Genomic DNA, 26,616 nt, shown 5'->3' with positions numbered 1-26,616 from the left:
TATTATATATGAAATTTTAATATAAAAACTATAAAAATTTAATTTAATTGTTAATATTAGATGAACCTATTTAAAAGAAAGTATGTTTGCCTATTTAAATTAGACAAATTGGGGCCTTATAACATAATATGCTTTTAAATAGGTTATGATGTCAAACTAGACTTTTTAAAAAGGCTAGACCTAGACTATATTTTTTAAGACAAACTTTGACCTATTTCTATCACAATTGATTATACTAAAAAACTCTACATCTATACTAGTATATAAAGTCAAAACATGAATAAGTGACAATTAGGTAATTGAAAAGATTTAATTTCTATTTTCAAATATTGCTATTTTCTATATTTAGTTTGAAATTATGAAAACATTGATGAATGAATTATATTATTGGTGTTTCAAATTTGTATATTGATAAATGAATTGAAGCATTAGTGGTTTCAAAGTTATATAAGTGATATGATTATCAATTGTTTCAATGTTATTGAAGAGCTTTTTATTACTCCAACTTTTGCAATATACCATATTTAACTTATTGGGAGGAGATTTTAGACAATAACACAAAAAGAGTAAGAGACCATATAAGCATTCACATTCATGCAAGCACTCCTTCTTCCTATTGTCTCACTCATTTTCTTTCAATTTCCATGACATCAAAAATTCTACTATTTTTATTTTAAGATCTTATGCACTTATAGGCAACTCTATAAGGTGACCATTTTTTTAAATTTATTGATTTCAATTAATTTTTCACTAGTCTTCTTAATTCATTCTCTATGTCTTTTTGTGAGTTGCTTATGTGACTTTGATTTTGCTAAGAAAACAAATTTTGGATGAGAAACTTCACATTTTTTGAAGAGGTGTAAAAATATAATGAGATCAAGATTATTGACTTAAATAACTATTTTTATAAGAAGTTCTAACATGTAAAAACTGTACACTCAATCTTAAGTAATAAAAATAAGAATAAATTACACTAACACCCCATGAGTTTTAGTGAACTTATACAAATCATTCCTCACTTTTCTACACCTACATAAACCCCCTCATTTTTATACCTTTCATTACACTGACCACCCCTGCATGAGAAATAAGTGTAATTTTGTGAACAAAAAATGTGATAAATGCAATGAAGTTAAATAAAACATGATATATTGTGAAGATAAGTCCAAATAATATATGAGTCGATATCTCTTTATTATTTTTGGTACGTTACGATATAGTATAAGAACGATTTAAACAATATCTTTTTAGAATTGTTGATGCATTTTGTAATAAAAAATAATAAAGATACATTAAGTTGTATATTATTTGGATTTCTCCTCACAATATACCATGTTTTGTTTAACTTAATTACATTTATCACATTTGTTTAAAATATTACACTAATTTCTTATGCAAGAGTGATCAGTGTAAAGTATAAAAACTAGGAGAATTTTACGCAGGTGTAGAAAGAACGGAGGGTAATTAACTGTAAGAATAAATATAGTAGCCCCTAACATTAGCAATAATAATGCATAAAATATTTTTAAAAACTTGTAAATTTTACTCATAACGGGTCGGGTCAACGTACCCGAACAACGATTGTCTGCAAAACACTTCGTGCGGGGTACATTAGCAAGGCAAAATCTTTCTCCTCCATTCTTCACTTAGAAACTCTCAACTCTATTCCTTCGTTTTATTGCATTCTCTGATTCGCTCTGCGATTATTTTTTCTCTCTCTTTCTCTCTCACTCTTTCTGTCGTTTTTGCAATCTTGTTGTATTTCGTAGCTGTTCCCATTCATGGCCAAGGGCGTAATCTCAGATGACGAAGGTGAACCCTAGAAAACTATTTCTCCCGATTCCTCTCTGTGTTTTGATCTCATTCTTCGTATTTTTGTTGGAATTCTCACAATTTTGATTTTTATTCGGTTCTTCAATGCTGTAGATGAGGTTGAACTCGACGAGGAGGAGAGGGAACCTGTCGATGGGGATGGCTTAGATGAGGGTCGCGATGTGGACGATGATGAAGATGAAGAAGAAGGTATGAATTTTGATTCGTGGAATTTCTGATCTTTGGGCTGTTTCGGAGTTCGAAGTTTTCATATTTTTCTCCTTTTTTCCTGAATCTTTGAGATAGTGGTGGCGTTGTTAGGGTTTTTATTTTAGAACTCTAGGGTTTCGGCCTTTAAGCAGGGTTATCTCGTGGAATTGCGTGTTTGATGTTGATTAGAACTGTTGCATTTGGAAAACGAAGAAAGAGGTTATCTTCGTTTGTTGATCAATGTGTTTGGAAAAGAAAACAAATTTGCAATTCTAGTGTTATTTTTGTTAGAGAAACCGAAATGGTTGTGTCAATTGGTTTTTCTCGTCACTTGGTGCGGAAAGTGAAACTAATGTTTTATGTATATAGTGTACAAAGTTCAGTTTTGTTAATGGAACTTTGTGGTGATTGAAATTTTGGGGTTTTGCATCTATTTCATTGTTCCTATTTAGAGAGAGCATGGGATTCTAGCTGAGGTGGTGCATTATTATTATACATATTTCTTCGGGAAACTTGTGTTTGGGCTGTGGACACTATTCATAGGAGTTGAGGTTGACATTGTGATCCCCACCCCACTGTAGAAGGAGTGATGTTAAACTTCAAAGATTCCCCCTAGCAATGTGATATTTAGTTTTGCAATTTCAGTTTTTTATTTGTTCTTCATATTTTCCATGTTCCCTTAGTTACATGAATCTGATCTTTTAGGTGACATCTTATTCCTATAGCTAATGATTTTCACAAGATTATCCTTTCATAGGCTTCTATCTGATGCATCTTATTGTTAATGATACACTTTTTATCTCCCCCCACTTCAGAAGGGCAGGATGAATATGAAAATGATGGATTTATAGTTGATGGGGATGAAGAGGAGCAGGATGAAGAAGAGAGAGCAGAAAGTGACGAAGAACGCCACAAGAGGAGAAAGAAGAAGAGAAAGTCAGTTCTTGGTCCTCTTTGTGTTTTTCCTCCTCTCTGCATGTGGTTGAAGTGACAAACTTAAAAGTCCAGAGAAGATAGAAGAATGTTTGATAATGTGGAAATATTTTTTTATTTTTGTAAATAAACTTGCATGCGTTTATATTTATGTTTGATATTCACTCTTACATCAAATACCTAAGAAGTTTTTCTATTAAGAAACTATTGACATGTTTTTGTTTGATATATAAATTGTCTTCTATTGTTTTAAAAGTATGCCATGCATGTTAATAGAAATGCATATGGTTTATGGCCTATGTTTTTGTTCTTATTGTCCCTGGCCTTTGGTTATTTTTTCTGTGTCTTTGGGGGAAGGTGGAGATAGGATGAAAGATGTTTATTGGATATTTTTGTCTGTCTTAGTGTAGTCTTTTCTTTAAATTGAAATGTAAACACATACACGATGTTAGCTTCTTCATTCTAAATTCTGATGAATTTATTCTCACTATTTAAGGGAGGAGTATATTCTTGACGAAGATGATTATGAGCTTCTGGAAGACAATAACATCAATATTCATCGTCGGAAGGTTTTTTAACTTGTGTTTATTTTCATTGTTTGATTAATATTGATTTAGTTGTTGAAATTCGCATAATACACAAGATTTATTGACAATAATTATTGATAATTCGTCAGGACATTAAAAAGTTCAAGCGGCTGAAAAAAGGTCAGAGGGATACTGAGGAGGAACCATCTGGGCTATCTGATGAGGAGGATTTTGTTGGAAATGGTAAAGTTGGGAGAACTGCTGAGGAGAAGCTTAAACACCGTTTATTTGGTGATGAAGGTATTCTCCTGTTATGCTGGTTTATATGTTTTTGGTTTTCACAGTGCTTGTTTGGATTGCTGGTGGAAAACTACTTTTGAACTCAATGCATTATAGAGATGTTAAATTTGGATGAATCTGTTTTTGACTTGAGAATGTTTACCAAGGAGCAATTTTCTAGGAATGGGTTTAATTTGAACACTGAAATGTTTTTGAATGTGAATATACTAAATTAACATTGAAGTATTTTTGAAATATTATTTTGATGTTAGCGAGGACAAATCAATTATGTTTGAAAGGTAAGAAAATATTTGTCTCAGTTCATTTTGGGGTGTCAATGTAATTTCTTGGCATTGAAACAGCTAAATGAATAATAAAATTCTAATCATCCAATGTTGAATACCATTTTGTGTGCCAAAAGTAATTTGTGTGCTCAAACATGCACCAAAAAAGCAAACTCATGCTTACTTCGCTTTGCATTAATTACAGAAGCTCTACTTGAGGATATTGTTGAAGAGGAGGAACAAGGAGAAGAGGAGGAGGATGCAGACATTGGAGAAGATGATGAAATGGCTGACTTCATTGTGGATGAAGAAGAAATTGATGAGAATGGAGCTGCTATGAGGTATTTTAAATGTATGTTTTATTATTTATTATTAGAATTTCTATTATTTGTTCTTATGATCTGCTGCTGCAATTCTATATAGGCGAAGGAAGCTGAAGAGAAAGAAAACTAGGCAGGCACCTGGAGTCTCTTCCTCAGCTGTACAAGAAGCTCAGGATTTATTTGGTGATGTTGAAGAGTTGCTGCAGACTCGCAAGAAAAATCTAGAGTTACATGAATATAGAGAGACTAGACTTGAAGATGAATTTGAGCCTATTATTATATCTGAGAAGTATATGACAGAGAAGGATGACCGGATTAGGGAGGTTGATCTTCCAGAGAGAATGCAGGTTTTATGATATCTCTGGAAATAAACCAAACTTTCCTGATCACCTAGATGCTTTCATGTAGTATGATTTTTTTTATCGTTTTTCTTGTAGATATCTGAGGAGAGCACTGGTACTCCTCCACTGGATGGAAGTATAGATGAAGAGAGCCAGTGGATAGTTAAGCAACTTAGTGATGGAGCAGTCCCTTGGATTTGCAAAAAAATCCCAACTCCTCAAAATAATAGAAAGGACCTACCAATTGACGAGAATGATATTATTAGATTTTTGGAACTGTATCATGTGCAAAAATTAGATGTCAGTATTACCTGATCTGAGATTTACTTATCTGTTAGTTTTATCTTTATTTTCCTAATTTCCTAATATGAAAGTTTTCCTCTTCTAGATTCCTTTTATTGCTATGTATCGGAAGGAGGAGTGCTTAAGCCTATTGAAAGACCTAGAGCGACATGAAGCTGGTGATGAGAATTCGGAAAAGAATAACATGACACCTGCTCTAAAGTGGCACAAGGTTTGTTAACATTGGCTGTGTTAATTATTATTTGTTACTAGTAATTAAAATCTGCAAATGGATTCCTTGTGCACTGTTTAGGTATTTTGGGCTCTTCAGGACTTAGACAGGAAGTGGTTGCTTCTTCAGAAGCGGAAGAATGCCTTAGAATCACACTATAGTAAACGGTTTGAAGAAGAGTCCCGACGTATTTATGATGAAACAAGACTAAACTTGAACCAGAAATTATTTGAATCAGTTATGACATCATTGAAGGAGGCAGAATCTGAGAGGGAGGTTGATGATGTAGACTCCAAGTTCAACTTGCATTTCCCACCAGGTGAAGCTGGTGCTGATGAAGGACAATACAAGAGACCAAAAAGGAAGTCCATATACAGCACTTACAGTAAGGCAGGTCTGTGGGAGGTTGCGAACAGGTTTGGGTGTAGTTCTGAGCAGCTTGGAATATGTCTATCTGAGGTTAAGGTGGTAAGTATGCTTATATTTTGGAACTGATGTTTGTTTTGACCATGAACTAAGGGTTTTGTTCTCGTTGCCCTCTTTTGTAGCCTGAGTTGGTAGATCCAAAGGAAACACCAGAGGAGATGGCTTCAAACTTCACATGTGCTATGTATAGTACCCCTGAAGAAGTACTTAAGTCTGCTAGGCACATGGTATGCAAGTGTACCTTATTTTCTGTCATCCTTTAAAAGGCAGCACTTATTTAATACTATGGTATTTTGTTCCAGGCAGCTACTGAGATAAGTTGTGAGCCTAGTATTAGGAAACATGTTCGTAGCCACTTTCTTGACAATGCTCTGGTGTCAACTTGTCCTACTGCCAGTGGAAATGTAGCAATTGATTCTTTTCATGACTTTGCTGGGGTGAAGTGGCTGCGAGAGAAGCCTTTGTCTAAATTTGATGATGCACAGTGGCTCCTCATACAGAAGGCAGAAGAGGAGAAACTTCTTCAAGTTTCTATTAAGCTTCCTGAAGAGAATCTTAATAAATTGATAGATCAATTCAATGAGTATTATGTTAGTGATAGTGTTAGCAGATCTGCTCAATTGTGGAATGAACAGAGGAAGTCCATACTGCATGATGCCATTTTTCGACTTCTTTTACCGTCAATGGAAAAAGAGGCAAGAGGTGTCTTGGCAAGCAAGGCAAAGAATTGGCTACTTATGGAGTATGGGAAGGCCTTATGGAATAAGGTTTCTGTCGGACCTTATCAACAGAAGGAGAATGCTCTTAACTCTGATGATGAGGCTGCACCTAGGGTTATGGCCTGCTGTTGGGGCCCCGGAAAGCCACAAACAACTTTTGTTATGTTAGATTCATCAGGGGAAGTGCTAGATGTGCTTTACACTGGATCCCTTACTTTAAGGTCACAGAATGCTAGTGACCAACAACGGAAGAAGAATGACCAGGAACGTGTGTTGAAGTTTATGACAGATCACCAACCACATGTTGTTGTTTTAGGTGCAGTAAATTTGTCTTGCACTCGTTTAAAGGAAGATCTATATGAGGTCAGGATTTGGTTTTTATGAATGCATCATTATTTTGGTTCCATTCCATTCCCTTCAACCAATCATGCACCCAATGGTTTGTTTTATATATGCACAAATTTTCTCAAATAAGCAATTACTCTAGGCACATATAACTACCCTTCTCAGACCCCATTAGATGGGTGCCTCGTGCACTGGGCTGCCGTTTAAAAAGGAATTATTCTGTTCACACCTCCTATGCATCATAGTGTGACCATATAATACTTATGCATTGAAGTGAGTAATGTAATTTTTTAGTATGAGCTGGTGTGAAACCATTTGATAAGTAAAATTAGTAGTTATGTTTTCATCCTACTGGAGAAGTCGGTATTTGGTTGTAACAACTAACCCATACTAATTTGTCGGAGTCATGGTGTCTTAAGTTCAAATTGGGAATTTCTTAAAAAAAATTCGATCTATGTATATAGCCCTGTTCAGTGGCAAAAGACTTTTGCTGTTGTTGCATCTTGGTTCTTATATGTGGTTTGCTCTACTTTTATCAGGTCATCTTTAAGATGGTAGAGGAAAATCCTAGAGATGTTGGGCATGAAATGGATGGGCTCAGTATTGTGTATGGAGATGAATTTATTCCCCGTCTTTATGAAAATTCTCGAATTTCCTCTGAACAGCTTCCTTCGCAGCAAGGTAAATATTTAAGTTTAGTTACACTGCATTGATAGGTATAGTGAGGTGGTATTTGATATTCTGTTTTTATGTTGCATTGATAGGTATAGTGAGGCGAGCTGTTGCTCTTGGCCGGTATCTCCAGAACCCATTGGCAATGGTTGCAACCTTATGTGGACCCAGAAGGGAAATTTTATCATGGAAACTGAGCTCTTTGGAGAGCTTTCTCAACCCAGATGATAAGTTTGGGATGATTGATCAGGTTATGGTAGATGTGACCAATCAGGTTGGCTTAGACATCAATTTAGCAATAAGTCACGAGTGGTTATTTTCTCCTTTAAAATTTATTTCTGGGCTTGGTCCACGTAAGGCTGCATCCTTACAGAGATCCTTGGTTAGAGCTGGTGCAATTTTTACCAGGAAGGACTTTTTGAAGGAACACAAACTTCAGAAGAAGGTTTTTGTCAATGCTGTTGGTTTCTTGCGTATCCGGCGAAGTGGGTTGGCTGCTAGCAGCAGCGAATACATTGATTTGCTGGATGATACAAGAATTCATCCAGAATCGTATGCTCTTGCACAAGAGTTGGCCAAAGATGTGTATGACGAGGATGGCACAGGTGATGCAAATGATGATGATGATGCATTGGATTTGGCCATAGAGCATGTCAGAGAACGACCTAGTTATTTGAAAAACCTTGATGTTGTGGAATATGCTACTGCGAAAGAAGAGCAAAAGAAGAAACAACAATCAAGCCTTGTTAACCTTCTTAAGAAAATAGAAACTTTGTATGATGTAAAAAGTGAATTGATTCAAGGTTTTCAGGATTGGCGTAAGCAATATGAAGAACCAAGTCAGAATGAGGAATTCTATATGATTTCAGGTGAGACTGAGGAGACCCTTGCTGAAGGTAAAATTGTCCAAGCCACAATTCGCAGAGTGCAGGCCCAGAAAGCAATATGTGGGCTTGACTCTGGAATGACTGGAATCCTGATGAAAGAAGACTATTCAGATGATTATAGAGATATAATTGAATTATCTGATAGGCTACACGAAGGCGACATGCTCACTTGTAAAATCAAGTCAATTCAGAAAAATAGGTATCAAGTCTTCCTTGTTTGTAAGGATAGTGAAATGAGAAGTAACCGGCTACATAATAGCCGTGACCTTGACCCCTATTACCATGAAGATCGAACCTGTTTGCAGAGTGAACAAGATAAAGCTCGAAAAGAAAAAGAGCTTGCAAAGAAGCATTTCAAGTCAAGGATGATTATTCATCCCCGCTTTCAGAACATAACTGCAGATGAAGCAATGGAGGTTTGTTCTTAACTAATTTTATATCTTGTTTTTGAGAAATGGATGTCTGACTCCTAGATTTAAACCGCTGAGTCATAGGTTGTCTCTACCAGTAGTATTGGTTTGGCTACACTACTTCCAACCAGTGTTGTCACATGGCAGCGATGGTGGAAAGTGGTGGCGGTTTCGGGCAGAACACCATTCGCCTTTTGGAAAAAGCCGTTAAATGGTGATGTCTGCCATTCAGTGATTTCGGACTGCCATGGCAGTGCAGTGGTGTTGCATTGTGGGAATAGTGGAGACAGTGTTTTTTCAGTTTTTTTCCATGTTTGTCGACTTCTTTTTCCATATTTTTGTTTTTTCTTCTGGTTTTCATTGGCGGTGCATTCGGGAAACCATCAATGGCCGTTGTCCACCACGTTCATGGGTTTCTCATGACATCACAACCATCTCCACTGGTTGAACTGTTGAAGATGATAGAAGGGTAGATGAAAGGATGCCGGCTACGGACCAGAGGAAGCAGATTTATGGAAAATGGAATGGCCAAGTTTATATTATTTTAATTATAATTATAAAAAGAATATAATTACAATTGTGTATGGATGGAAGCAAATATAAAATGAATGAACGTGTATGACTTTTTTTTTAAGTTCAAGGCACAGTTTAGTTATTTAATGCTTACTTGTTCTTTAAAGTAACAAGGACAATTGTTTGTTTACTTAATAAATTATTACTGGTTCATTTAATTTATATGGTTTAAATCAATAATGAACTAAAACTATTACTCAGTAAATTAATTTTGTAGAATTAAAAGAATAACTTTTTTGACGTCAATTGAAATAATTTAGATATTACCTAATTTTATTGAACTTTATGTTATGTTAATTGTTGCTTGCTGCCTTAATGTAATGTTATGTGGCTTATGTTATTATTTTTTCCTAGATGTATCATATTTTAAAATTATTTTTTGCAACCATCATGGTGACATCCACTATTTGCTGGCAATGCATGATGCCGGAATTTTGCTAAATGCCATGGGCTGCCATCCGCCGTCGAAAACACTGAATATATGGAGTTGTATGTTAGTTGGGTACAGATGCTATACTGGCCTTCACTATTAGATTCCCAGTGACCCTGATATTAGCTCTTACTAAGCAATATCAACAGCTGGCTTTCCTTGCTGGCTCCATTGTCTCATTTCCTTCTAATATTCTGTCTCATTTGCTGCTTGCTTTCAAGAACATGCCTGTGATATCTAATGGGTTTCATTTTTCTCGTGAATTTTGGTGTTTAGATATCCTAGATTCAAATAAATCACTTGTGGTTCTAGTTACCGCCAGGGTTGGTGTGGGTTCCTGGTGTGACAAACTTGTAGTTTAGTAGAGTCTGATACCATCTTCTCAGCGTGTAATCTTTTAAAAAAACTTATTAGGTTTGTCCTGTAGCAAGTTTAATGATTATTAAGGTGATTGCTTAGCTTTGGCTCTATATTTGTACAGTTTTTGTCAGGCAAAGATCTTGGTGATAGCATTATCCGCCCTAGCTCACGTGGACCAGAGTGTCTTACTTTAACTCTCAAAATCCATGATGGGGTATATGCACACAAGGAAATTGTCGAAGGTGGGAAGGAACGCAAGGACATTACTAGCTTACTTCGAATTGGGAAGACGCTAAAAATTGGAGATGACACTTTCGAAGATTTAGATGAGGTTGGTCATTCCCGTAGTTTTCTTGATGATTTTCTTTTGACAGTGTGATTAGTTTTTTCTATTCATTATTGCTTAGGTTATGGACCGTTATGTTGATCCCTTGGTGACTCACCTGAAGACAATGTTAAACTATCGCAAGTTCAGAAGGGGTACAAAATCTGAAATAGATGAACTTTTGAGGATTGAAAAAGTCGAGAATCCTCTGCGCATAGTCTACAGTTTTGGCATCTTGCATGAACATCCCGGGACATTTATACTAACTTATATAAGAAGTAGCAATCCACATCATGAGTATATTGGGCTTCATCCAAAGGGATTCAGGTTCCGAAAAAAGATGTTTGAGGACATTGATAGGCTTGTGGCTTATTTTCAGAGGCATATTGATGATCCTCAACATGATTCAACTCCCTCCATTAGATCTGTTGCTGCTATGGTACCAATGCGAAGTCCTGCAGCTGGTGGCTCATCAAGGGCATCTGGGGGTAGTGGCTGGGGTAATTCCAACAGTGAGGGTGGCCGGAGAGGTCACTCTTATGATCGGGATCGATCTTCTACTCCTGGTTCCAGGACAGGTATATTAATTTTGTTTTCAGCTCTAAGTCATGACACATTCTTGTTTGAACTAGATGGTTGTTGAGCTAATTAGTTATATCGTCTGGTTTATACTGAATGGTTTATGCTGAATCTTTGTATTCTTTCACATCTTTGCTAAGCTGGTGCTTTGATGTTAAATAATCACCTCATTCCCATACATATCCAGTGATCACAAGTCTTCTTCTATTTAATATGGTGACTGGTTTCCCTTTCCCATCCCTGCATTTTTTGTCTGTTGTTTTCCTCATCTCTGATTCACATGAAATCCAAGTAAATTGTTTTCGCTGGTCATTTATTCAGCTAGACCTGGTAATTGGATTCAATCAAAATTTTGGTTATGCTCTTGTTTCTTGTTTTACAGGACGGGCTGATTATAGAAACAATGGGAATCTAGATGAACACCCCAGTGGACTGCCTCGTCCATATGGTGGTGGACGTGGCCGTGACCGAGGTTCTTATAACAATGATAGCAGAGGACATGGCTCCAATAATGAAAGAGGGGGCAGAAGGGGTTCTAATGCAAGGGATGGCGATGATGATTTAAGCAATTTTCCAGGTGCTAAGGTTCAAAATTCCCCTGGCAGGGAAGCTTTTCCTGGTGGTTGGGGTGGAAGTGGTGGAGGTAGTGGTTGGGGAGGTGGAGCCGGTACCAGCGACAGCGGTGGTTGGGGAGGTGGTGCTGGTTAAGGTGATGCTGAACGGTTTGTTTTTTCCCAAATTTCCTGGATATGTTTGCCAGCCGGTTTTCAGTGTATCTCATGGCTCCAAGGCTTTTCCCTTCCCCATTGCCCTATAAAAATCAACTCGCAAACAGATCCTTAGAAATGCTGGTAATGGATGGATGGATTATTAGACTCTTATTGAGTGAACATGGATGCCTGAATGTGGTTTGCAGAGCACAATAAGAGGAAGAGAAATTGCATGTACCTGGGTGAAGAAAGATGCCTCCCTGCATCCCTTACAACCCAAGAAACACAAATATATGTACTGTCAGGGTACATTTGTGTCTTCTCAGAATAATAATTACTCTTGACAAATTAATTGTCATTTATCTTAATTATTTTTTCAATTCGGTCTAATAAGATTATTTGTGCCAAATTAGTCTCTAAAATCAGTGAACGTTAGTTTAGTTAATCATTTGGTTGATTCTTCTTTTAAATAACTATCATTATGTTCTCTCTTTTCTGTGAAGACGTCCTAATATTAGCATCCCAATGTTAGTATGAACTCTTTTCACAATCGGTTAGAACCTTCATCTTTTTTTTCGGAACTGATGTTTTTGTCGTCCACAAAGTGTAGCACAGATAACTCCTCTAGTATTGCAATTCGTACGTGGTAGGGTCATTTTTTATAACCATCTTAGATCTGGTGGAGATCTGTGTTTCGTGCGCTCATGCTGGTTTTAATGTCAGGTGACACTGGATGCCAAAACAATGGTGCATAAGGGAAGAGAGGAGGGAAATAGAGATGAAAATTTATCATATATTACTCATGTTTTATAATCATTAACTCTTAAAGTAATACAAGTGTATATAAATCATAGTGCATACTTATTACATTCAATAAAGATTAGTAAATATTATTTTATTAGGATTCAATAAATATTATTTTATTAGGATTCAATGAAATTTTTAACTGCAATAAATGAAAATAGCATTTTTGTTAGGACTTTGGACGTTCAAAAGACTTGTACATTTTCATTTTTTTCGTATTTGCTTTCAATTGAATTTCCTTGATTTTATTTTAATTAATTTCAATCTCTAATTACTTTTTTCGTAGAAGTTTGATTTGATTACTTGTTCTAGAAATTCAGGAACCACTTGAACCGAACCAAATACCATATTTAGAAATAGATTTGGAGTTATGGATGGTTATTGGCTAGGAAGTAGGAAATGAATTCTGAAGACAGGAATACAAAATTGTCAAAAATCTTGCATTTTGCCTTTTATCAGTTATCCTAGCTCCCAGTTCCAGTTATAAGACAATACAAGGAATACAAAATTTTAACTATATATGCATGTGTACATGTATACTTTATTCATTTTGGTTAGTATGAGTAAACTGATACGTTATTGAAATCATAAGTTGGAAACAAGAACATCCCTTCTGAACATAATGTCTCAATAGAGAATCCTTTTCCAAATCCTTCAAGCCATTCAAAATTTTGAGTTTGGTAGAGGATTGAAGTTGTACTATACATTTCATTAGTTTTACAATCATATACAAAGAAAAGTTCATACACCATACTTTGGTACCTTTGTGGTTAGTCATTATTTTTCTACACTAAATAGTAAAGACCTTTCATCATACATGTTCTCTGCCCAAAAAGCTGCAATATTAATGGTGCATATTGTGGTTATCAAGTGGAAAAACACTGAAACAGTTAGTAAGGAAAATTGTTATTAAACTTATTGAAATTGAGTTTTAGACTGGGAAAGAGTATTCAAATGTCTGCAAAATAAAAACTTAAGAATGTAATATCTATGCACCGACAGAGTAACAATCACTACATTATTTACTCTAAACCTCAAACCCAAATCCTATATCCTAGAGTATGATTACTATATCCACAATTCTGGTCTAAATTTTGTTATACCAAGTATGGGATTGGCCACTGGTGGTTGGCTAGGGATAGTTGACTAGTTCTTTAGTTATATTCGTTTTTAATATAACTAGATACGTATTTGTTTGTACAGTGTGCTAGTCTTTTGTCAAGTTTTTGGATGTTTTGTTTTGGTTTGTGTTATAGAACTATACATTTGAATTGTTGACTTGTTGTAATTGAATTGATAGTAGAAATAGATACACAATATTTATGGAATACAATTTGAACTTTGATTTCATGTAGGATTTTTTCAAAAGAAAAATAGGAAAATCGAGGAAATGAACCATTCATAATCTTTGCTTCCTGCAGTAAAGTTCGTTTAACCAAATTAAACCAAACAATATCCTTATATTTGACCCGGTCCCCAAATTGCACCAAAAAAATGAACCTAATTAAACTTTTAAACCCCTAATATCCTACATGATACCAGAATCAGAATGGTAAAATTGTCTTCAATTATATGGAGAGCACTCATTACTTATCTTCCTAAAAATCAGTTAAAAAACGTTGGGGATAAAACATGATCTAAAACATTCAGAAGTAACTTACGACAACCAGAGGGGAAGAGTTGTTTTAGCTTTATTAGGTGTTTTAAGTTTGAATCCTTGAGATATCTATGTAAAATACTTGGTAGGGAGATCCTCACCATCCATTACATCGACCTTAATTATACTTATTTTCTTTGTGTAATAAATACGTATACATTAGGAGATGTTTATTTAGGTGCAACAAAAACATACCATATATAGTTTTACCAAATCTTTGCTGGTATAAATTAATATAAAAAGAGAGAGTAAAAGAGAATGAGAAGAGAGAAGTTGAAGAGAAATAATCTCTTCTCTCCTTTGGTTGAGAAGAGAGTAAAAAATGAAGTGGTCCTCACCAAAATTCTTTCTTCTCTCTTATGAAGAGAAAATGGGAGAGAAAGAGTGGGAAATAAAATTGTTTCTTTATCATTTTTTATTATCTTTCTCATATATTTCTCTCTTCTTACTTTCTTCCCTCCAACCGAATTAACCGTAAATAACACACACATTGAACAACATCACAACCAACAAAGCGTTAATCTAGTTGTGTAAGGTTTCACTAGATGAGTGTTGAGAGGGTAGTCAGGTACCCCAAAAGATAAAAAAAATATCATTGGTAATACAAAAAAACAACATCACAACAACAAGCAAAATGTTTGTTGTCTCTATGAAAGGTTCTCGTGCTTACCACCATTATCACCTTCACCACCCTTATAGTGAGAGATGAAACCAGAATAGATGAACATTTGTAATGAATTATGGAAAGATTCTGTGTTATTCTTTACATATGGTAAACACCAATATATACAAAGTATGTTGCTGGTATTTTCTACCAGAATCTCTAAACATATCCCTATAATATCTCCTTAAACTATGCCTAGGAATATCTTGGTCAAGGTTACAGCAAATCACCATCAATATGGATGATATTAATCCTACTTAACAACAATGAAGATAAATACATATAATACCTACGATACAGTGAATAAATCCAGATTTGATTTCCTATTATCCCCCCTCAAGTTGGTGCATGTGGAGTCCAAATGCCCAACTTGCCAAGTAAGACATGAAACTGGGCACGACCCAAGGCTTTGGTAAAAGTATCTGCAAGTTGTGCATGAGTTGGAACATAAGATGAATGCAGATTGTGACAACAATTTCATCACGGAGAAAGTGACAATCCACTTCAATATGTTTGGTACGCTCATGGAAAACGGGATTTCTTGCAATGTGCAATGTAGCTTGCCTATCACCGTAGAGTTCCATTGGCAATGAATGAATGATCCCAAGACTTTTAAGAACCCCCTTTATCCACTTCAACTCACACGTTGTGTTGGCCATGGAACGATACTCAGCTTCAGCTGACGAACGAGCCACTGTATGTTGCTTTTTGGTTTTCCAAGAAATAGGAGAGCGACCCAAGAAAATAATCCATCCTGTAAGAGACCTACGAGTAAGAGGGCAAGCAGCCCAGTCAGAGTCATACCAACCATGAAGCTGCAGATCACAGTTACTATCCAAGATAACTCCTTGTCCAGGATTTCCTTTGAGGTACCTAACCACACGCAAGGCAGCGTCCCAATGCTCTGTGCATGGTTGCAGCATAAACTGTGAGAGTACATGGACACAATAAGATAATTCAGGGCGTGTAAAATAAAGATAAATTAGTCGACCCACCAGCCTACGATAGCTTTTAATGGTCCCAAATCTTTCATATGAAAACGACTACTCAAGTAGTCTTTGAATCGTTGGATAGAGTGAGGATCATTCCCACAAACAATCAAATCATCAACATACACGAGGACCACAACTTGTATGTCTTTATCATGGAGTGTAAACAAAGAGTAGTCAGAGTAGGATCGCTTGAAACCATAGTCTTTGAGAGCCATAGATAACTTGGCAAACCAACAACGCGGAGCTTGCTTCAAACCATACAAGGATTTTCTAAGTTTACAAACCATACCTGGTTGAGAAGGACGAAAATCAGGAGGGAATTTCATGAAGATCTTTTTTGACAAATCACCATGGAGAAATGCATTATGGACGTCCATTTGGTGAAGTTCCCACCTCTTTGCTGCAGCAACTGCTAAAACAATGCGCACAGTGACCATTTTTGCCACTGGAGCAAAAGTTTCAGTGTAATCGATGCCTTCAACTTGATGATTTCCAAGAATAACCAATCGAGCTTTAAAGCGTTCTATGGTTCCATCAGAATGATGCTTGATTTTATAGACCCACTTGCATCCCAAGGCCCTTTTATTCACCGACAAAGAACACACTGTCCATGTGTTATTAGCTTCAAGAGCTTGTATTTCTTGTTGCATTGCTAAGCGCCATCTGCTGTCTTTGACAGCTTCTGTAAAGAGCATTGGCTCTCTGTCTGTTGTAACAGCTGCAAGAAACTTGCGATGTTGCAAAGAGAATTTTTCACAGTTAGCGTAATGAACAATAGGATACCGCACATTGGATTGGTGTTGTGAAGAACGAGTAGATGGGCTCATGGATGCTTGCACTGTATTAGTCATGCAATCTCGCAGTCTTATAGAAGGAATTTTAGTGTGTTTGCCTCGACCAAGCTGCTCCACGTTTACTGTTGGTCCAGCAGTGGCAGTGTGATCATTTGACGGTATGTGGTCAACATGTGGCACACCTCCTTGACTAGTGCCCCCCCTCACATCAGCAGTGGTCTCATCTTGTGGCAGCGCGACACTTGTGAGTGGTGTGTTGTCATCATTCGCAGAGTCAACAATGGTTCCTTCATCTAGCATAGATGTCACAACCTCATTTCTATAGGGCACAATAGCTGGACCAAAAGGAAATTCAGCTTCAAAAAAATCAACATCTCTCAATACAAAATAAGTATTAGTGTCCAAGTCAAATAATTTCCATCTTTTTTGTCCATGTGGGTAGCCTACAAACATATACTTCCTACTTCGGCTAGCAAACTTGTCACCTTTTCTTCCTTGGTTATGTGCATAACAAAGAGATCCAAAAACTCTAAGATGATCGTATGAAGGTGGTTTCCCATTTAACACATCATAAGGAGATTTTCCATTTAGCAATGGTGTAGGTGTTCTATTTATCAAATACCCAGCTGTTAAAATACATTCACCCCAGAAGAAAATAGGAAGATTACCTTGAAATCTCAATGCCCGAGCCACATTAAGTATGTGTCTGTGCTTCCTTTCAACGCGTCCATTTTGTTGAGGCGTTCCAGTGCATGATGATTGAAACATTATTCCAAGTTCACGAAAATTAGTTTTTAAACACGTAAATTCTGTTCCATTGTCACTTCGAATCATTTTAACTTCCTTTCCATATTGTCTTGTTGTTAATGCAATAAAGTTTAACAATGCACGAGGTGCTTCCCGTTTGTCTAACAACAATAAAATCCAAACTGCTCGAGAATAATCATCTACTATAGTTAAAAAATAATAAGCACCACATGAGGATGGTGTTCTATAAGGTCCCTATGGATCATAGTGAACTAACTCAAATGCATTAGAAGCTTTATGATTGCTTAAAGGAAAACTATCTCTAGTTTGCCTAGCTCTTTGGCAAACATCACATGACTTATTTTCATAATCTGTATTCTTGCTACTAATATTTGAAGCTAACTTAGTAATCTTGAAAGAAGGATGTCCCATGCGCCTATGCCAAAGATCAAGTGACAGCCCACCTTCAACTTTGAAAGCTTTTTCTTGTCGCATCCCTCTGAAATAATAGAGCCCATCTATTCGTTCACCCAAACCAATCAGCATCCTCGAAGTGCGGTCCTGCATTACACACAAAGAATTAGTGAAGTGCATAATACAATTTGTTTCATCTGTTAATTGTGACACGGATATTAAGCTGCACTTCAGTTTTGGCACATATAACACATTGCTTATCCTCAAGCCTCCTTCAAGAGTTGTTGTTCCCTCCTTAGTTGCAATGACTTTCTGCCCATCTGGAAGTCCCACATGACATCCCTGAACATTCCTCAATTCCTGGAGAGATCTCAAATTTCTTGTCATGTGGTTTGAGGCCCCCGTATCGATGATCCAAGCATTTTTACCTGTCATTTTGTCACTGGAATTTCCTTTTTGGTTGTTTAGGATCTCCACCAGAGTTTGCCATTGTTCTGGGCTTAGTCCTGTCAGTCCTCCCTTGTCTGCATTAGTCATCACCTCAACTGTTCTTCCAACATTTGCTTGGGCAGCATTTGCACGCATAGTTGTGCCTCTGCCACGTCCTTGTTGTCGTGCTTTCACTCGAGCAAATCCCTTGGCTTCTTGGCATGGCCTATCACCCCACCATTCCGGATATCCAACAAGTTGGAAACAACTCATGGTATCATGTCCTGTTCGATTGCAGTTTGAACAGACTATACCTTTGTCTTTTGTGTTTCTACGTCCTCTCATTTTTCCACTGGTCTGCACAGCTAGGCCAACAACTTCCGTTCTTTCTTCTTTCGTTCTAGTAATGGCCTTTACACGTTCTTCCTGTATCAATGTGGCATACACTCGATTCAATGATGGTAGAAGATCTGTTGCAAGAAGATTCAAGCGAGTTGTTCCATATAGTACATCATCTAATCCCATCAAGAATTGATGCACCTTCTCTTCTTCCCTTTGTTTCGCTAACTTTGCCTTGATGTCACATTGGCACCCTTTACATGTGCATGTTGGTATCTGCTGGTAATTTCCCAACTCATCCCACAGTGCCTTGAGTTTTCCATAGTAATTTACCATGGCCATTCCTTCTTGTTTTCATCCAGCGAGTTCTGATTTCAGTTGTTGAACCCTTGGCCCATTCGCAACTGAAAACCGTTCTTTGATGTCGTCCCACAATGCCTTTGCATTTTCAGTATAGGAAATAGTAGAACGTAGAGAAGCTTCAATGGTGTTTAGGATCCAAGACACCACCATTGATTGCACAGTCCACCAATCCTCCATTTCTGGTGACTCCTCATTCGGCTGTTTCACAATGCCTTCCACGAATCCCCATTTACGTCGTGCACGTAACGAGGTTCTCATAGCTTTTTCCCATTCATCATAATTTTCACCCCGTAGTTGGACTTGGGTGATTATGCTTCCTGGATTGTCATTAGAGTTCAGATCATAAGGAGATGGTGTCTTCTTCACCATCTCATTTTTCATTACAGATTTTCCTTCATTAGTACCATGCTCTGATGCCATAATGAATTATAGAAAGATTCTGTGTTATTCTTTACATATGGTAAACACCAATATATACAAAGTATGTTGCTGTTATTTTCTACCAGAATCTCTAAACATATCCCTATAATATCTCCTTAAACTATGCCTAGGAATATCTTAGTCAAGGTTACAACAAATCACCATCAATATGGCTGATGTTAATCCTACTTAACAGCAATGAAGAAAAATACATATAATACCTACGATACAGTGAATAAATCCAGATTTGGTTTCCTATTTTGTGGCAAAACTTTAACATATTCTAAGCCTGCATGTAATGTTTATACATAAAGTTATTAATCAGCAATTACCGGCGATTTCGAATTAGTGGTAATAATATATTCGTGTAGCATGACACAAATGTCATGAATAATACTTAAGGAAATATATGCCATATGAATGAATTATACTACTATTTTGACATTGGATGGGTCGATAATATATTATTCTTTGATTTTTTTTACTGAAATTATATAAGTAAATTTGAGATTAATGTGGTATAATAAATATTCCAAAAATGATTTATCATAACTGAATTACATTTTAGGTTTGCATCTGGTGTAGAATGTTTAAACTCTTAAATTAATTTTTAGTGATAACTTAAAGATATTTCTCCACCTTGTGAATAAATAATTAATTAATTAATTTTGGATGTGTGATTATTTCTCATAGAAAGTATCGTTCCTAGATTAAATTTTAACCTTATACAATATTTGGTGATTAATTAGAACTTTATACTATTAAACCAATTCTTTATTGGTAATAATAATTTTTTTTTTAAAATCACATATCATAACTTCAATATTATACACGTGGAATCAAATTGATTCATCGAGTAATTTAACTAACAATTTTTTTAGTTTGAAGCCTTGGTTGCATCTCCTAATAATTTTACTTTTGGTGGTTTATTCTTTACTTCTATTATTGGAGGATGGCTTATCTCCTTCTCCTCTTTGTTAATGACACTTCTCTTGTCACATAAATATAAGGCAGAAATCATGAAGTAACATGTTTTAGTTACATTAAGCATAGATTGAAAGAACAAAAGGTAAATTACCTCTGCTATCACTAACTCGTGATGAGAATCTTGCATGCACCAATTTCATTAGAAGTTAGATGTGCTCTGCCTAAGAGGTGATGAGCTGCTTTTGCTAAAAACCATGGCCAGAGATATTCAATGAAAAGAAATTTTAATAAATAGTACTAAGCCTTCAATGATTCAAAGCTCTTCATTCCTGATGTAAAGATGATGAATACTATCATCATGTGGCTAAAATCATTCATGTCATATCATCGAGAATAGATATAAAACTAGAACTTGAGCGGAAGCGTACCTTAATATATTCATATGAGAATATGATGAACAATGGTGAATCTTGATGTAAACTTTAGGAGGGGCAACAATATACCTCATTAGAAGTAAATTTTTTAGATATTTCCTTTTTAATATTAATCATTATGTTGTCTGCAATAAATTTGTCTTTTATCTTCCTTCATAATTTTGTTTGGTTATTTTCATTGATGAAAATGATATTTATGTTAGCTGAACCACAATAATTAAGATAAGATAAATAACTTGATAAATGAATATATGATTAACAACATAGGGTAGAGAGTTTTTCAAACTTGAAGCTAACGACACCAATAATAAAATGTTGAAATTAACATCTCAAACTAATATTCTCTGACTCATTAAAATCTATAGCATATAATTGTTAGACAAAAGTTTGTATATTATCAATATTAAATGACTTTAAGCATTCTTAGGATATATATTATTAATCATATATAATCTCTTTGTAAAATAATTATGAACTCAAATGAAGTCATATTATTATAAGCAACATCGACATCTACACGTGTAAGAGAATTGAATCCATTATATATAATTTTTAGAAGGACGAGACAAAATTCACTATATTTATTTATGAAGCTACAAACTAAAGAATATGTAAGCTCAAATGAATATCTCCATAAACACATCTTTTAGGTGTAGGTAAAGGGAATACATATATTGTTCTAAAAATGTGTCACTTAGTTATGATTGGTTAAAAAATGTATTTTATAATTTAGAAGTGAAAGTACAAAGAGTCAAGACTTGCATATTTGAAAATGACCATGGTTTTGATGAAGACAATGGACATACAAGAAAGCTTGAAGATCTTGCAACAAACAACAAGCCGAAGACTCAAGGGTGAAATCTATAGACTTAGGACATTGTAATATTACTTTACTAGAAGTCTTAAGATGATTGCCTTAGATCGAGTCTAGGTAAGGTAAACCTAGGTGAGAGTCTTATAAGAACTTAAAATGAACAAGACTAAAATTGAGACATAACATCTAGAAATTATATGATAAGTAAGCTCATGCATCTACATACATGGTTTTGTGCATTAAAGGTATAACATATTTGAAAAAAATGTATTGCATGATCACATGTCATATAGGTAGTTTACCATTCATCAAGAACCTAAAGTTTATACAGCATAATCGATTATGTGTTGTATATAATCGATTAAATGCATGTGAGAAATCATTTAATCGATTTTGTATAGTGTTAATCAATTATCAAAATTACAGTACCTAACCAATCTGAAACTTATAGTGTGTTAATCGATTAAGTCATTAGTTAATCGATTAAGATATAATAGAAAACTAGTTTTTAACAGCTCGTTAATCGATTAAGACAGAATATAATCGATTAATGACAACATTAGTGTGTTTTCTATAAAGGCTGTAATTCTAGCCCATGTGGCATAACTTGAACATTCATTTTCATACATTGCGTTAGAGTGAGAAATTGCATTAATAGAGCTTAGAGTGATAGCATTCTGAATAGTGCTTAGATATTTATATCATTGCATATATCTCTAGGTTTTTCAATGCATTGTATTCTTGTATATGTTTCTTGATTTCTTTAAGAGTGAAGTAAGGAAAATATTTTTCTCGAAAAGTGTGCAAACCTTTTTGTGAAAACCCTTTGCATTAATTCTCATTTAGATTTGATTCTTGTGGGTTTTTTCTTCTTAGAGTTTAGTATTAATTTTAATCGTTGTATCCGAGTATTAAGTACTCAAAACAACTCTTTGAAAACAGTGACGAACAAGGAATTTGATCTCTTGGTGAGTAGTATCACCTCAAGAAAGATCTTGACAATATTCACAAAGACTAGGAGGTCTTGGTTCGAGCGATACCTAGGCTGAGGCTGAATCGCGAGTTGCGTGTATACAAACACCAATTTCAATAGTGAAGAAAAATCTTCCAAGATCACAAGGGGAAGCCTAGATATAGCTTGCAGTGGACCATAAACGAACTAGCATAAAAATTCCTTGTGCACAATTTTCTATCCCTTATCTCCTTTACTTTCGATCTTTACATTCTTGTTAATTGATTAATTATGAGTTGCCTATTTTAATATGTGTTGTTATCATTCTCTAACTTCTTTAATCAATTGATTGTGTAAAGATTGGTAATCGGTAACTTGTTGTGCAAGAAACCTTAAAATCAAGAAGTGCAAAATTCAGGATAATCTATTATCCACAAGCATAATCGATTAAATCCAAGCACTGAGTAATCGATTAATACCAGACTTAATCGATTAAGTGTAGCAGTTTTTAGATTTGCACAAAATATCAGAAAAGCGGAATAAGTGATTCGCTACACCTATTCACCCTCTTCTAGGTGTGTTCTGACCTGTTGGTACTCAACAAGTGGTATCAGAGCTAGTACAAAAGTGCTAGCTTGACCGCGTATTCGTTTGATGCTAGGGGATAGCATTATGAATTCCACTAACCCTTTTGGTGGAGATGGCGCATCCATCAACCACCCTCCGATATTTAGTGGCGAGGGGTATGCCTAATGGAATGTGCGCATGAAGATCTTCATCGAGGCGATTGACACAAATATTTGGGAATCCGTGGTCAATGGTTCGTTCATTCCATTACACTTGGTGGACGATGAACCTAAAGAAAAGCCAAAAAGTATATGGACCGATGATGAACGTAGAAAGGTTCAGCATAACCTTCGAGGAAAAAATATTATCACATCGACATTATCGTATGATGAGTTTTTTAGGGTTTCGTAGTGCCAAAATGCGAAAGAAATGTTGGATACTTTACAAGTGACCCATGAAGACACTAGCAAGATTAAGCGCGCCAGACTAAATGCACTAACACACAAGTATGAGTTATTTCGTATGTTACCAAACGAATCTAATAGTGAAATGCAGAAACAATTTACTCATATAGTTAACCATTTAGTTGCCCTTGATAAATCATTTTCTAAAGGTGAACTAACGAATAAAGTTTTGTGTTGTCTTGATAGGAAATGGCAACCAAAAGTAACCGCAATGATGGAGTCGAAAGATCAGGATTCCATGCCTCTAGCAACATTATTTGGCAAACTCCAAGAGCACGGGATGGATTTAGGGTGATTGACGATGCACGAGGATTCATATAGGAAGAAGAAAGACATCTCTCTCAAGGCTACCACTTCACAAGATCAAGAAGATAAAGAGGATGATGATTCTGACTACAATCTGGACGAGGAAACTTTGAATCTCCTGATACGAAAATTTGGGAAATTCTTTTAGAAAAGAGGAGGATTCAAGAGGTTCCAAAAGAAGGAAGCGCGAAAATCAACTAAGAAAGACAAGATCCCGAAAGAGTGCTTCACTTGCCACAAGTGTGGGAAAGCTGGACATATGAGGTTCCAATGTCTGACTTACCTAAAAACGGTTGAATCCAAGAAGAGTACTCATCGAGACTTCAAGTCAAATAAAGTGTATATCGTATGGGATGTTCCCGATGAGGAATCAACATCAAGCACATCCAACATGGAGGAGTCTGTGAAACTATGCTTAATGGTAAAAACGCAAGAAGCCTGCAGCTCGAGTGGTCAGGATGATACATATGAGGTATATTATGACACTTCATCTTATTCCGATGATTCCCCTCCCTATGATGAATTATATAATGCTTATGTTGAATTATATGAGGAATTGAAAAAGCTTGATAGGATTAACGTAGATAGAAAACGGGTAATCCTAGTGCATGAACAACAAATTATTTAGATGCAAAAAGGGTTAGATGAACTAAAATTATAATATAAAACTCTTGATTTAATCTACTCTTGCAACTAATGTGACTGATCTAAAAATAACTTATGTCAACGTGTTATATGCGATACTTGTGAGACTTTGCAAACTGAAAATTTCAAATTAAAAAAAAAACTCGCAAAGCTTAGATATAGTAGAGATAACCTAGACACATTACTTGTTGAATCAAGAAATGCTAGTAACCATGCATGAATATGATATAAACCCCCAACTAATAAGAAAATGCCATATAGAAGACTTGTAGTCTATACTCATAAAAAGTCACATATTCGCATGCCTATATGTTTCTACTACGACACTCATGGTCATACCTCCATTGCATTTTATATTAGGAAGTATGGTATGCCTAATGGTACTTATGTTCCGGTGAAAAATGGACAAAGTCCCTTGGTTACTAACAAAAAGGGACCCAATATCACTTGGGTACCTAAACAAGACAAGTAATTTATTCTGTAGATATGCCTTCGAACGCATGGACAACACTGGTATTTGGATAGCAGCTGCTCGAGGCATATGACTAGTGATATATCTAAATTCCTTGATCTTTCACTTAAAGACAAAGGGTATGTCACCTATAGCGACAACAACCGAGGGAAAATACTTGGCATTGGGACAATTGGAAATATCTCACAAGTAGTGATCGAGAACGTGCTCTATGTGGAAGGCTTGGAGCACAACCTATAGTGTATAAGCTAATTATGCAACAAAGGTAATTGAGTATCCCTCGATTCTGATTGTTGTATTATTTGTGACATTATATATAATAATGTTAAGTTTGTCGGTCATCGTATAAATAATATCTATATGGTTAATTTAGAAGATGTCATTATATTTCAAAATGTTTTATATCTAAAGAAAGTGACATCTGGCTTTGGTGTAGACGTGTTGCACATGTCCATATTAAACATCTAGATAAATTATCATCTCAAGATTTGGTTGATGGACTACCTAAACTTAATTTCAAAACTAAAGAAACTTGCGACACTTGACAAAGGTGTAAGCAAGTCAAGAACTCATTTGCATTGAAAAATGTGATATCCACAACAAGGCCATTGGAGCTTCTCCGTATGGACTTGTTTGGACCATCACAAATTATGAGTTTTGGAGGTGGTTACTACGCTTTGGTAATCGTGGATGATTTCTCTAGATTTATATGGACTTTGTTCCTTTATGTAAAAGGTTATGCTTTCAAATCCTTCAAAAACTTAGCCAAGCAAATACAAAATCAACTTAACCTTTAGATAGTATATATACGTAGCGACCATGGTGGTGAATTTGAAAACCACATGTTCGACAAGTTTGGCAATAAGCATGGTATCCTGCTCCAATACTCGGCTCCTCGAACTCCTCAACAAAATAGAGTTGTTGATAGGAAAAATCACATATTAGAGGAGTTGGCCAAGGCCTAAATATTTTTGGACCGATGCAGTGCATATGGTCTGCTATGTAATAAATCGAGTACTCCTAAGACCTAAACCTGTAAAAACTCCTTATGAACTTTTTTAAGGCCGAAAACCTAGTATATCTTATCTTCACGCTTTTGGATGCAAATGTTTTATTTTAAACAATAGAAAACATACTATAGGAAAGTTTGATTCAAATGTAGATGAGGGATATTTCTAGGTATTCGATGCATAGTAAGGCATTTAGAGTTTTTAACAAATAAACCATGCATGTAGAAGAGTCAATCCATGTTCATTTTGACGAATCGTCTCCAAAAGAGTAGAGAAATGTCATGTTGTAGCTTTCGTATCGCAAATAGAGCCTAAGACCATAGATGAGGCCATAGAGGATGAGCACTAGGGTATAGATATGCAAGAAGAGCTAAACCAATTTGAACGAAATAATGTGTGGGACTTGGTCCCCAAACCAAAAGATCATCTGATAATTGACACCAAATGGATCTTCAGAAAAAAAACTCGATGAATCTGGCTTAATAACACGAAACAAAGCACGCCTAGTGGCCAAGGGATACAACTAGGAGGAAGGTATCGATTACGATGAGACCTATGCTTCTATTGCAAGGTTAGAGGCCATTAGGATGCTATTGGCGTTTGGATCGATCATGAACTTTACATTGTTCCAAATGGATGTCAAGAGCGCCTTCTTGAATGGATTTATTCAAGAAGAGGTTAATGTTGAGCAATCGCCCGATTTTGAAAACTATAAATTCCTGAACAATGTTTATAAACAGAAA

General features: G+C 35.8%; 1 protein-coding gene across 3 annotated transcripts; it reads left to right on the top strand.

Annotated features, from left to right (window-relative positions):
• LOC109350334 (transcription elongation factor SPT6 homolog) lies at nucleotides 1,551–23,183 on the top strand. Of its 3 annotated transcripts, XR_002108105.1 has the most exons (18): nucleotides 1,551–1,812; nucleotides 1,927–2,022; nucleotides 2,838–2,958; nucleotides 3,452–3,524; nucleotides 3,632–3,782; nucleotides 4,251–4,386; nucleotides 4,469–4,715; nucleotides 4,806–5,009; nucleotides 5,098–5,223; nucleotides 5,305–5,691; nucleotides 5,772–5,876; nucleotides 5,952–6,731; nucleotides 7,253–7,394; nucleotides 7,478–8,688; nucleotides 10,167–10,376; nucleotides 10,453–10,948; nucleotides 11,332–11,715; nucleotides 23,139–23,183. XR_002108105.1 is itself a non-coding variant. In XM_019591571.1 (17 exons), exons 1-17 carry the CDS (start codon nucleotides 1,782–1,784, stop codon nucleotides 11,655–11,657), a joined length of 4,839 nt encoding a protein of 1,612 aa, XP_019447116.1. In that variant the 5' UTR covers nucleotides 1,551–1,781; the 3' UTR covers nucleotides 11,658–12,047. The 3 variants fall into 3 exon arrangements, 2 of the variants coding, with proteins under 2 accessions (XP_019447116.1, XP_019447115.1); XM_019591571.1 differs by lacking the exon at nucleotides 23,139–23,183 and having other exon boundaries at nucleotides 2,841–2,958; nucleotides 11,332–12,047; XM_019591570.1 differs by lacking the exon at nucleotides 23,139–23,183 and having other exon boundaries at nucleotides 11,332–12,047.

The sequence above is a fragment of the Lupinus angustifolius genome, chromosome LG06, assembly GCF_001865875.1.
Source record: "Lupinus angustifolius cultivar Tanjil chromosome LG06, LupAngTanjil_v1.0, whole genome shotgun sequence".
Taxonomy (NCBI): Eukaryota; Viridiplantae; Streptophyta; class Magnoliopsida; order Fabales; family Fabaceae; genus Lupinus; species Lupinus angustifolius.
This window is presented reverse-complemented; position numbering and strand designations above follow the sequence as displayed.